Source organism: Gasterosteus aculeatus, chromosome 4, assembly GCF_964276395.1.
Source record: "Gasterosteus aculeatus chromosome 4, fGasAcu3.hap1.1, whole genome shotgun sequence".
Taxonomy (NCBI): Eukaryota; Metazoa; Chordata; class Actinopteri; order Perciformes; family Gasterosteidae; genus Gasterosteus; species Gasterosteus aculeatus.
This window is the reverse complement of record NC_135691.1, coordinates 837657-850054: the sequence shown is the minus strand read 5'-3', so window position 1 is coordinate 850054 and position 12398 is coordinate 837657. Positions and strand designations below refer to the sequence as shown.

Sequence of the window (12398 nt, the reverse complement as noted above, 5' to 3'; positions counted from 1 at the left end):
TAATAAGACATATTGAAGACGTTCAATATTTAAGTTTAGTACTTTAATAGAGACTGTTTAATCAGCGACATTGAGCTACACACACACAACAGATCAGGATCAGAGGCCATGTATTGTTTGTCATGCACATGGTGCAATAAAGGGAGACAATAGAATAAAAATAATAAAATAAGATCAAATGTACAAGTACAAATGAACAATATAAAGATAAGTGCGTTAAGACGAGGGGTCCTGATGGACCGCAGCCTCCCGCCAGCCCGTTCAAATACTTCAAATAAAATACAATGATCTTCGTTTCATATTTAGAATGTTTATCTCTTTTACTTCAGAAGAAATGAAAATCTTATTTTGGGAATATGAATTTATTTCAAAACAACTGCCTGGTTATTTTTTTTAGACAATATGAAGATATTGAAGCTAAAAGAAAAAATGTTTCCATTTGAAGCTTTGCTTTGATTTACAGTCACATTAACTCACATTAACTCACTGTAAATACATTTAATAATGCAGAAACATCAAACATAACACAATGTTTTATTCACCAATGAATACATGTTCTTGAGTACTTTCACTGTTTGCTGTACTTTTACTGCAGTAAAACGTTTCACTTGGTGAAATAAGAAATGTACCAAAGAGGGGCTTTTTTATGATTCTCTTAAAATAACCAAATGTTATAATATATAGTATAATATATAATAGAATAAATAGAATACATCAATACATAATTAATTAGTTGTTTATGATATTATCTTAGGAACATTCAAAAACGTATGAATAATTATCATTATAATTATTATTTCAGATGATGACCAATCAGGTAGGGCACCTTGTCATCATCATTCAATCGATCAACAAAATGGTTGTCCTGAAACGAGAGCCCGCTTCTGCGCATGCTCAGCACACCTCTGCCAAAGAGGGCAGGGCAGGTATCTCCCGCCCTCCGTCTCTCCGCTCGAGTCACTTTGACTGACAGAGCCTCTCGGCTCCAGACTCCAGCGCGAGGCGGCAGGAGACACCGACCGGGACGCTGCGACCGGAGATCTATAAACGCACGACCCGCCGCACGGAGCGGACTCCGCAGAGGACCCGCCCCGCACGCACAGGTGAGCGGAAGACCGGCTCCACCAGGTGCGACTAGGTCCGCATCGTGTTCTTACGCACGGGGACTCTCGGGGAGAGTTATGGCTCTCGGGGGGGCACCGGGACTCTGAGCGCCCCTCAGTCCGAGCAACCGGACTAACTGGACGCCGACTGGTTCACAACTTCAGCATCTCCCTCCTCCGCGCGGCTCCAGGACCCATCATGTTTCACCACAGCAGCGGCAAGAAATGCTTCTCCATCGAGTCCCTGGTCGGGAAGGAGGCGAGCAGCCGCGGCCCCGGAAGCACCGGAGGCGCCGGCTCCGGGGAAGAACCCATCCGGCCCACGGCGCTCCGGTTCTCGGAGTCCCTGCACCCCGCCGCCTCCGGGGTCTTTGGCTCCTGCTTCCAGGGGAGCGGCGGGAGGACTTTGTACTCGACCGGGCCAGACGTGGTGCTCCAGGAGCCCGGGGCGCACGGCCACGGCGGCCTGCCGCTGCACCCGCTGCAGCTCCCCCCGCAGGGCTTCTTCAGCCCGCAGCACCGGGAGGCGCTGGGCTTCTACCCGTGGGTGCTGCGGAGCCGGTACCTGGGCCACCGCTTCCAAGGTGAGCGGGGGGAGTGTGTGGGGGGGGTCCGAGCATCACGTTACAGCATTTACAAACGTTTCTTCTGCTGGTTACTCTCAATATTTCAACATTTGGGATATTTTTCCTGTTATTGTTAATCAATATTGTTTTTGCAAATTGTATTATTTATTATTATTTATCGGTTTGTCTTTGAGTGCGTTCATGATTGAATATTGACATTAATTCGACTGTTTTTATGTTAGTTATTATTTTGTCAATAATGTTTCGTTTGATAATAACGATGTAATATTTATTATTGATGTTTAGTAATAATACGTACTTGAGTTTAACTGACAGCCCTCTAAAAATATAACGAACAGCTAATGAATATAATATATTAGTAGTACTATTAGCTCCATGGAATAGGTGTTTTACTGCAGTAGTTATAATGGCGGAACATTTATGGTAGAATAAATACACGTTTAATGTGTACTTTAATCCACTTTTTATCAGCAGTTCTACTTCTAATGATTATTACAAAAACAGTATTTACTCTTCGTGCTTTCTTCATTTGCTGAAAGATTTCTTCTATCCTGATGAGCTAATGAGGAAATAACCCCCCCAAGCCGCCCTTCACCCACACACTGCGCATTGAGTGCTTTTAACAGTAAATCATCTCATCTCTCATTTTAGGATTCATATTATTACTGTTTTTATCCGACAGGAAACGCGCAGCTCGTCTTCTCAAATCTCGAATTTTATATTTTTGCCTGAGCAATAAAACACTAAAATATCCACGTCAGATTCTCACATCACATTTCGTTCAAATAATAATGTGGTGCTCAGTAATGAATTCAAGACATATTTTAAGTCTTTAAAGGTCCCATAATGTCTCCCAATCAGAATGTCTCCAACCCGCCGGACTCCATCACACAATCCTTCAAACTAAGAGAAAATTACTTAAAGGACAGAATTATTGTTCCATCTTCTCTTCAGCTTCTTCTTCTAGATGTTCAAATAGTTCATATTGTTCATTTTAGTGTCACTTGAACTCGGTAATAGTCCTTAATGTTTTATAGATATTATAACGGTGAAATAAAAAGTCTGATGTGACTTAAACAGCGCGAATCATCACATCCGGTCGCATTCTGTTGGACTAGAACATAAATAATAAATAAAAAACGATGTTTGGTGGTTTAACTGGAAACATTGAACAGAGTTGAGTCAAAGAGACTCATTCGAACTGCATTTTTCTCAATTTATAGAAGAAGAACAAATTTCAATTTTGGGCGTTTTTCTTTTTCTTTTAAATCCCTTTAAAACACGATAATTGTGAATAAAATGTTGATTTCACTTAAAACTAATCATAAAGAATGAATTCAATCTGATGATCTCCAGGGAAACAAACTGATGTGAATCTCAAATATTTGTTTTATTCCCCCGTTACTTTTTAGCCTCGACTTCATCGACCTGATGAATTATTATCATTGTTTTCAACTGTATTTAGATTTATTATGACAAATGTTTTTATTGTGACTTGAGGAAACGTGAAGCAGTGAAGCCGAGTTCTGACGTCGGAGCCGAAAAAGTCCAGGAATAAAATCAGAAGAGAAAATGTATAACTCAAAAGAATATAAATCATAAGAAATAAATCATAAACAATTGATCTTATCAACCCGTGGGAAGCGACCCTGCAGATGGAATTATTTAAAAATGTGACTAAATATCTTATATTTATATAATATACAAAAATACAAATCGAGTTGGACTAGATTTCTTTACATTGAATAGAAAACAAAATGGAACTTTATTGATACATTTCTGAAGTAAAAAAAAAAGATATTTAGATGTTTATAGACAAATTAAATTAACTTTAATAAACATTTGTACATTAAAACTATACAAATAACATTTTAAAGGCAAATTAAAAGCACTGTTCCTCTTATGCTTTTTTCTTTTCACTTTATTCTTTTTCTAGTGACTCCAGCAGGAATTATGTATTTTTCAGACTTTTGACCTTTGACCTTTTATGATCCATTGTTAAAACCTGACTTCATTCAAATCCTCAAAGATTATAGAAAAAGAGACTCACATGAAAAATTAATAAATCTCAGTATCAGTTTAAAGATTGATTCATTTGAAACAATCTTTATTGACACAAGAAGCACAACATATTGGTAAATATCGCTGTCAATCAATACTTGGATGTGTGATACTTATCACATCCAAAAACAAACATTAAGTTATTAATATAATTATGGAATAATCTTAATTTTGTTTAATTATTCAGTTTAGAAAGAGTCATAACATATGGAAAAAAGTTCCCCTCACAGTGTTTTAAAGGCGACAAATTATTAACGTTGTAAGTTAAAATCTTTTAAACAAGGCAGAGTTTTTACTTGGTTGGTATTTCATCTTCATGTCGGATGTTTTAATTCTTCAATCTATTGATCAGATTTGTATTAACAGCTGTAAGGGCCGTGTTATTACCTCATCTGTTGCTGTGGCCTCTCGTGCACGCTCTTAACGTGCGCTGCCACGAGGCTCGTGGCCCCATTTGTAATGATCAGCTGGAAGCAGCCGACAGCCTCCACTTAGCTCCTCGTTCAGGGGGGGGCTCAACCTGTGGTCCGGGGACCACTTTTGGTCCTTGAGGTGCTTCTTTTGAATACGACTTTCACACCTTTTCTCTTCGTGCACTTTGGGAATCGGGAGCTTCACTCGTTCTTATCCTCGGTTTTGCAGGTTTGAGCTGTTAGTGATGTCGGGTCACAGCGTTCGTTTCGTTAGCTTCGTTAGTTTCGTTAGCTTCGTTAGTTTTGTTAGCGTCTCCGCTAATCAGACGTGTAAAGCATCCGGAAAGCGATGAAAAATGAATTTCCCTCAAACAAAGTACTAATACCTCTGAGGATAAGTACGTTTAAAAAAACGTTGTAATGTCTACTACAATTAAAGGAAAAGAAGTTTCTAGCAAAAGTTCAATTTGTGTTAATTAATAGTTTCAACTTTTGTATTTTTAACGAAACATCAAATTGATAAACTAATGATAAAGAAGTAAAAGTTTTGTTTAGTTAAAGTACTTTATAAATGTACACATGGAGCTTGAAGTGTTTTGTTTGTTTTTTGGTCTGGTTGTTAGTACAACACAAAAAATATAACACACGCACACACACACACGTACACACACACACACACACACACACACACTGACGGGTCTGGACTAGTCAGTGCCTGATGAGCTATCTATCTCCAGCCTGAATCATTTCAAATCTCATGGACGTATTTCCAGCCAACCTCATATTGTTTGATATATTTTCATATAAAAGGTAAAAACAATGAACAAAGATCTCTCTTCGGAGAAATCTTCGGAGGAAATGATGATATCTTGACGTAGATTTGGAAGAGCTGGTTTGAACTTCTGGAATATAAAAACACATCGTTTTGTCCTGATATTTGTCTGCGGGCTTTTTAAAGGTCGAAGTACGTTTCTCTTCAAAATAAAGTGGACTCCTCTTTATAAAAACCTGAGTTTGTTTGATAGTAAAACTTTGGTCAAACTGGATTTAACATTTTGAGTTCACAAAGATGCAAAATCTTATCAGGTTGAATCATAATTAAAAATTAAAAAATCTGTTGACCTATAAATAAGGAAATAGATCAAAATAACTAAAACTACGAGGTAAAACCATTAAGCTAAAAGCCAATCAGTCACAAACATGAACAACAAGTTTGTTTCTGGAACAGAAGAAAGTCCAAAGCGTCGTCCTGGACGAGGCTCTAGATTCTGAGGTTCTGAGGCTCTGAGATTCTGAGATTCTAAAGTTCTGAGGCTCTGAGGCTCTGAGGCTCTGAGATTCTGAGGTTCTGAGGTTCTGAGGCTCTGTGGCTCTGAGGTTCTGAGGCTCTGAGATTCTGAGATTCTGAGGTTCTGAGGCTCTGAGGCAGAGTTCCTCGCGTCCTGCGGACCTCCTTTCCCTGCAGAGGATCGTTGCAGTTTGTTTCGCCAGCTGTGGGGGGGGTCAGAGGTCAGTGGATGTCGTACATTGAAAAGCACGTCTTATTTGCAAGCCGAGCTCCTCTGAGGCGGCCGTTGACCTCCCGTGAGCCCCGCCCCCCCCGCCCTGGCCTTTGCATGTGAATGAGCGTACGGGCGCTAACGTCGGCTAAAAGGCGCGAGCGCGTGTCGCCCCCCCCCCCCGAGGCTAACCCGCCTTTTTTCTTTCTTTTGCCGCGTTGGCGAACTCTTTTCAGCCGAGCCGCGGCGGTTGAGGAGAAGTCGTGCGTGTATTTGTTTTTATGTAAAATTTTATTGTAAAATGTTCAATGAGTGGTCGCAAAAAAAAAGAAGCAGACGTCGCGTGTGGAGCGAAAGCGTCGACACAAAGAGAATCTCAACGTCCGTTTTTACCGACATTGTTTGTCGGGTTCGCCGAGCGGCACGTCGGCGCGTCTCATAAACAAATCAGTTTTTTATTTCAATAACCCGCGACGGTCCCGCTGGTCAAAGGTCAAATCCCATAACCGCGTCAGGAAAATCACGAGTGCCACACGAGTGTTTTCTAAAATCTTTTCATTCAGGTTTTAATGTTCTGGTTTCATTTTGCTGTTCTTTGCATGATCTCCAGCTGTGAGACACACACACAAACACACACACACACAGTTGTTTTGTCCTGATATTTTTGGCGGGCTTTTTGAAGGTCAAAGTAAGGTCTTATTTTTCACATGTAATATTCTACTAAAAGGATTTAAGTGTGACTTCCGTTGCTCAATCATTCAAACACCAGCGCTCTATTAATAAAACTAAACTTTGGATTTCAAATCAAAAGTGCAATAATGTTTCCTGCTTTAACTGTTTTATTTTAATGTAATTTCCAGCTTCATCACATGTTTCATTTGCTGCGTTGATTCATTTATCCTCACATGAAACCATCAGAAGCAACGTTTATTAATAATCCATTTTTCCGGCCGTGGCGTTGAGCCCTTGGGCCTCTCGCCGCGTCCGCCCTGCAGCTCGTGGTGCGCTAACGTCCGTCCTCTTTGCGTCCAGGAGAGGACAGCAGTCCTGAGAACCTGCTGCTCCATGGCCCGTTCTCCAGGAAACCCAAACGGATCCGGACGGCCTTCTCGCCGTCCCAGCTGCTCCGACTGGAGCGAGCCTTCGAGAAGAACCACTACGTGGTCGGAGCGGAGAGGAAGCAGCTGGCCAGCGCGCTGTGTTTGACGGAGACGCAGGTGAGCGTCACGGGAAGAATGAGGGTTAAACACTTATTACTTTTGTTAAGTCATGGAGGCGAAAACAGTCATGAAAAGTCAGTATACGTAAAAAAGAAAAGTCACGTTATAGTATATAAACAAATAAAAGTTTATTGTAACATGTTATTTAGTTGAGAATTTTTTCAAATCCATTGTACAGTATATCGGTACCGTATAAGTCATGATATATAATATAATACGTCCAACAAAGTTGTCCTAAAAGTCATAGTTGAGCATCCGAAGAAATTGTCAAAAAAGAAAAAATCACATTTTAAAATTCAAGTTTTTGAAAAAATGTATAGTATGTGAAAAAGTCGTATAGTATTATAATAAAAGTATGATGAATACTATGTTTTTATATAAAATTGTATGACTACAACATTCAAACAACAGAAATATATTTGCGACAATAAATACAAGATAAATTCAATCAACTGGTAAAATAACATATGAAGCTTTGTTGCATCATACTTGTGTTTGAGGAAAGAAACACTGACGTGTTCCTCAGAACTGTTTGTGTGTCAACGTCTGGACTCCATCCAGATCAGAGGAATGGGGGAGGGGGGGGGAGGGGGGGAGGCTCCTTCCGCCCGCTTTCCTAAGGAGTGATTGACGGTGTTTGTCGAGCGGTCGCCACGGCGATAAGAGTCCTGACGTCAGCAAGACGACATGAATCATCAGCAATTATTCACTATTTCACGAGCGAGAGAGAGAGAGAGAGAGAGAGAGAGAGAGAGAGAGAGAGAGTAATCCATCAATCAGCAGAGAGTCACACATTCAGCAGCGATTAATCACAGGTAAATTACACTTTTGCAATCATTGTGTCTTCATTGAGGATGATGAATCGAGTTCCTTCTGGAGATCTCAGGGTTGCAAAAACGCTTAAAACATCCGATTTAATAAACAGCTGTTAATGTGTATATATGTATATATACACATATATGATATTTACCTGTATTAAGACACACCTGTCTCTCTGTCTCTGCAGGTGAAGGTCTGGTTTCAGAACCGCAGGACGAAGCACAAGCGTCAGAAGCTGGAGGAGGAGTCTCCTGAAGCTCAGCAGAAGAGGAAGGGAAGCCAGCACATCAACCGCTGGAGAGCAGCCACGCAGCAGCCGGGGGGCGGTGGGGGGGAGGACGTGGACGTCCTCAGTGAGGACTAGAGACTCACACGCACACAGACACACACACAGATACACACGCCCAATGACACACCTTTAGAGAACTCATGTGAACAGGATTAGCTCATTCAGCAAATCGGGTCCAAATAACGGATTCAACTACAGCTGACATTCATGAGCCTTTCAGAGGAAAACATTTCATTTAAAGACACTGAACGCACCACGAGGCCACCTTTAGACCCCCCCCCCCGCACACACACACACACCAGCATCAACACACCACACAAACGGGACTCACCTTCCCTGGAACTGACGGATGTCCCTGAAGGCATCACACTCTTGCAAACAGCAGGAGGTCCAAACTGTCCCGTTAAAGACGTCACTGAAACTCTGGAGAGGATCTAAACAATGACGCCTCGTCCTTTCCTTTCCTCTCGAGGAGGAACCGGAGTCGCAGCTGCTGACTTTTTGGTGCCAAACGAAGCCAGCATTGCTCAAATAAAATAGAAATAAAGTGAGAGGAGAAGCTGGTTTCTGAGCTTCTGTTCGCAGCAGACGGCGAGAAAATCTGCTCGGCCGAGAAAGACGAGTCTGAAGGAGGAGAGCGAGAAGAATTCCCCTCAAACACATCGACTGGGTAGAAAAGCAAAGCTTTGTGGTCGCGGCCCGCTGACTCACAACCAGGAGGTTTTGCACCCTGAAAAACGTCCTCTGAGTTTGAGACAGAAGTGCTGCGGGCGGTCTGGATCATGTGATCACATCTAATATGATTTACATCCTCACAAATAACCCCACATACTCTAACGTCCATTAATACATTTTAAAAAGGCTACTCAGCAACAGCGCTAGTTAGTGTTAGCATTTAGCCTGCCAGCTGTTAGCTAGCTCACTTACTTCCTCCCACGAGACGCGCACATGAATCTCGATGTGCATTTAATTATATTTACACCCGAATGAAGAAGAATTGGTACCAAATATTAAATGGAACTTGTTTGAATCCAACAGCAGTTTAGTCGAACTAATTGTCTAATTTAAATGCTAAAAGAGATCTTTAGTAAGAGCGGCCATGTTGTTACAGAGGAAAGGATTGCTTACATTTATTAAACATTTAACGTTGAGTGCAGACATCTATTATTGGCATTCATCCTTTTTCAGGTTCTAAACGCTTTACAAGTTTTAAAAAAAGCCAGATTTTACAGTTAAGCAACAAAACAAAAGGAACGTTACAAAAGATGTAGAAGAAACCTCATGTCCGTCTGTTAATGTGGTCCCACTTCCTGTTTGTGGCTCTGCTCCGAGCTCATTGGTCACTGTAGTTTTTATAAAAAACAGGAGGAATAATACATTTTTTGGGGACTATTTTCAGCGGGGGGTTAATCTACATTTAAGCCTTTTTTCACTTGAGTTTGCTGGCAAAAAGCTAAATATAAAAGACTCCTGCAGGAGCCTTACAGCGGCTGCCCTGCTCAGCGGCACTGCGGCAGAACCAGAAACCAGCAGATCCAGGAGCCGCTTGAACGTTTCCTTCTGCTGGGTCATTGTTTTCTCTTTGGTTGTGTTTTTGGACTTTTTGGAAAAATGTAGGTATTTATGTAAAATTCTATGCATCTGTTGTGTACATAATAATAATAATGACGATGACGATGATGATGATGATGATAATAATGTGTGGACTGTTTGTTTTGCCCACTGCGTCCGTTCATCTGTCTGTTTCTTCTTCACGGACAGATTTGCCTCATCATCTTATGTAGCACTTCTTCTTAGTCAAATCTATTTTTTCATCGTTTTAGGATGGAAGGCACTAACTGTACGGCGTTTCCTCTCACACAGACAACAGGCGCTTTGTTCTTCCTGTGTTCATGTTGGAAACAAATAAACTGAGATGAAATCAAACATGTTGTTGTTGTTGGAATGTGACGACTGGAAGTTTGGTTGCGAAAATGATGAGAAAGAGAAACGATGTATGAAGAAAGGCAGAAATGTTTCCCTGGGTTGTAGATTTTAAAAAGATAATTAATTGATTATGGTTATATTATTATATCATATGAAAGTTTTATGATTTGAGGTCATTACTATTGTGATTACTTTTAATATTGATAATTTATTTTCAAATTCATACCTTTTATTTATTTATTCGTTATTAATAGTAGTAGTACTTGTGGTATTATTACAATTTCAACTATTTTTTGTGAATATTTTTCCACCTATGGATCATTTAATTGGATTATCTTTTTCATTAGTTTCATAAAGCGTACTTCTTCTTTTCCACGTTTTGAAAACGCAGAACCGGAGATATATATATATATATATATATATATATATATATATATATATATTTGTATATTATATTTGGATCTTTTGCTGTCGCAGATTGCTTTTACATTGTGGCATTAGTTCTTTTACATTGTAGTGTTGTCAGAACATCTTGTAGTAGTAAAAGTACTGCAGTACTGCAGAAATATACAAGAGACAAACAGAATATTCTTCACTATAGAGGCAGTAAGTCAAGGTGATGTGCATGAAGCAATAAGTTGGGAATAATCTTATTTATAGAGAATATATCTACTAAAGTAAAAATATTTTTAAATCCTTAAGCAACCCCTTGAAGTCCCCATTACCTGCTTGTATGTTGGCGGCGTTGCCATGGAGACGTTCCAGTATCCACAATGGGAGGCTGAATCAGAATAACAGATGGAGGCATGTAGGTGCACGACTGACAGAAACAAATTATCACTTCTCGTCTCCTCACAGTGAGGCAACGCCGACTGGGGAGTCCAGGTGAACACCAGCGGTTATTGAATCAAATGATCAAATCAGAGGAGGGGCTCATATCTGTTTGAGTAAAGTAAGTTAAGCATCGTCTCGTCTCTGCGCTTCATCTCGTTAAATATGAAACAATATCTGTGAGGTTTAAATTCTTTCAGCTTTCATCTGAGGTTTTCCTCTACACTATGAAGGAAGGAAAGAAAGGAAATTAAGAAAGAAGGTTTATTAATCTACTCAAAAAATATTCGTTTATGCCCGAAATGACGAAGAGAGGATAATTGATTGTTAATTAATTGCTAAATCAAGAGAGAAGTGGAGTCATTTTCTCATAGACCAGAGGAGTCGCAGCAGAAAATGCAGCTTTAACACAAAGAACCAGCTGGGTTTGTATTGCCGTGCATGTCGTACACTGGAGCAGTTTAGTGAGTTAGTGCCTTGCTCAAGGTGACAGCTGACCAGGTGGTTGGCAGCTAACGACGCTAGCTATGCTGACAGACGGGCTAAACCAAATTCACGGAGAAAAAAATGTACAGAAGGTTTATTTTGTTGAGAAAGTTTGAATCACATCGATTTGTTTGATCCAGTAAAATACTTTTATATTTTTGTTACTGTTGGCTGATACTTGTTGAGGTAATAGTACCCCAATCAGTCTAGTGACACAATTATCCACAATCACTGTGTTAGAGCTTCGTAATGTGATTGTAAGTATTTCTCTAGACAAATTAAAACCAGCCACTCGTTCATCAAACCTAATTGACTTAATTGCTACAAATAAAAGCAATTATCATGAGAGCCACTTTCCTGCTGTCACACGTCAGCTGATCACTTCTATTTGTTTGTGATCATTCAATTGAGCCTCCCTCTCTCTCTCTCTCCCTCCCTCTCTCTCTCTCTCTCTCTCTCTCTCTCTCTCTCTCTCTCTCTCTCTCTCTCCTCTCTCTCTCTCTCTCTCTCTCTCTCTCTCTCTCTCTCTCTCTCTCTCAAGAATCCTGCTTGTAGAATAAACATGAATCAGAATGTAAGCTGCTGGATGATGAACAAATGGAGTCAGAAGAACTTTGAACATTTCCAGACAAATTTCAAATGTTTGGAAGAAGTACTCAGGTCTTCTACTTCAGTTAAATTAATAATAATGAACTAATGAGACGTGTAGATAATAAGTGCAGAAATACTGGAGAAAGTACTGCATTAAAAAGTACTGCAGCACAAAAGTATTGCAACTCACTGGGACTCATGGGGACTTACCGGGACTTATGGAGACTCACCGGGACTCATGGGGGCTCATGGGGACTCACCGGGACTCATGGAGACTCACCGGGACTCATTGGGACTCACCGGGACTCATTGGGACTCATGGGGACTCACCGGGACTCATGGAGACTCACCGGGACTCATTGGGACTCATGGGGACTCACTGGGACGAATGCTCAAGCTCAGGCCTGAGTCGTCGGGCGTTGCCGTGGCAACAGGTCCGACGGGGTCTGATTTACGGGCTGAGGAGTAATGACAGGTTTCAGGGTTTCACAGACTGGAAGAGCTGGTTTGTCTTTCTTTAACGATGATGATGATGGACGGAGCAGGTCCTGCTCCCAGATCAGCCTCACACCT

General features: G+C 40.8%; 1 protein-coding gene across 1 annotated transcript; it reads left to right on the top strand.

Annotated features, from left to right (window-relative positions):
• The first annotated feature begins 924 nt into the window (after positions 1-924).
• On the top strand, positions 925-9917 carry emx3 (empty spiracles homeobox 3). The gene is made up of 3 exons (XM_040175247.2): positions 925-1687; positions 6696-6880; positions 7890-9917. Exons 1-3 carry the CDS (start codon positions 1303-1305, stop codon positions 8064-8066), a joined length of 747 nt encoding a protein of 248 aa, XP_040031181.2. The 5' UTR covers positions 925-1302; the 3' UTR covers positions 8067-9917.
• Positions 9918-12398: the final 2481 nt, after the last annotated feature.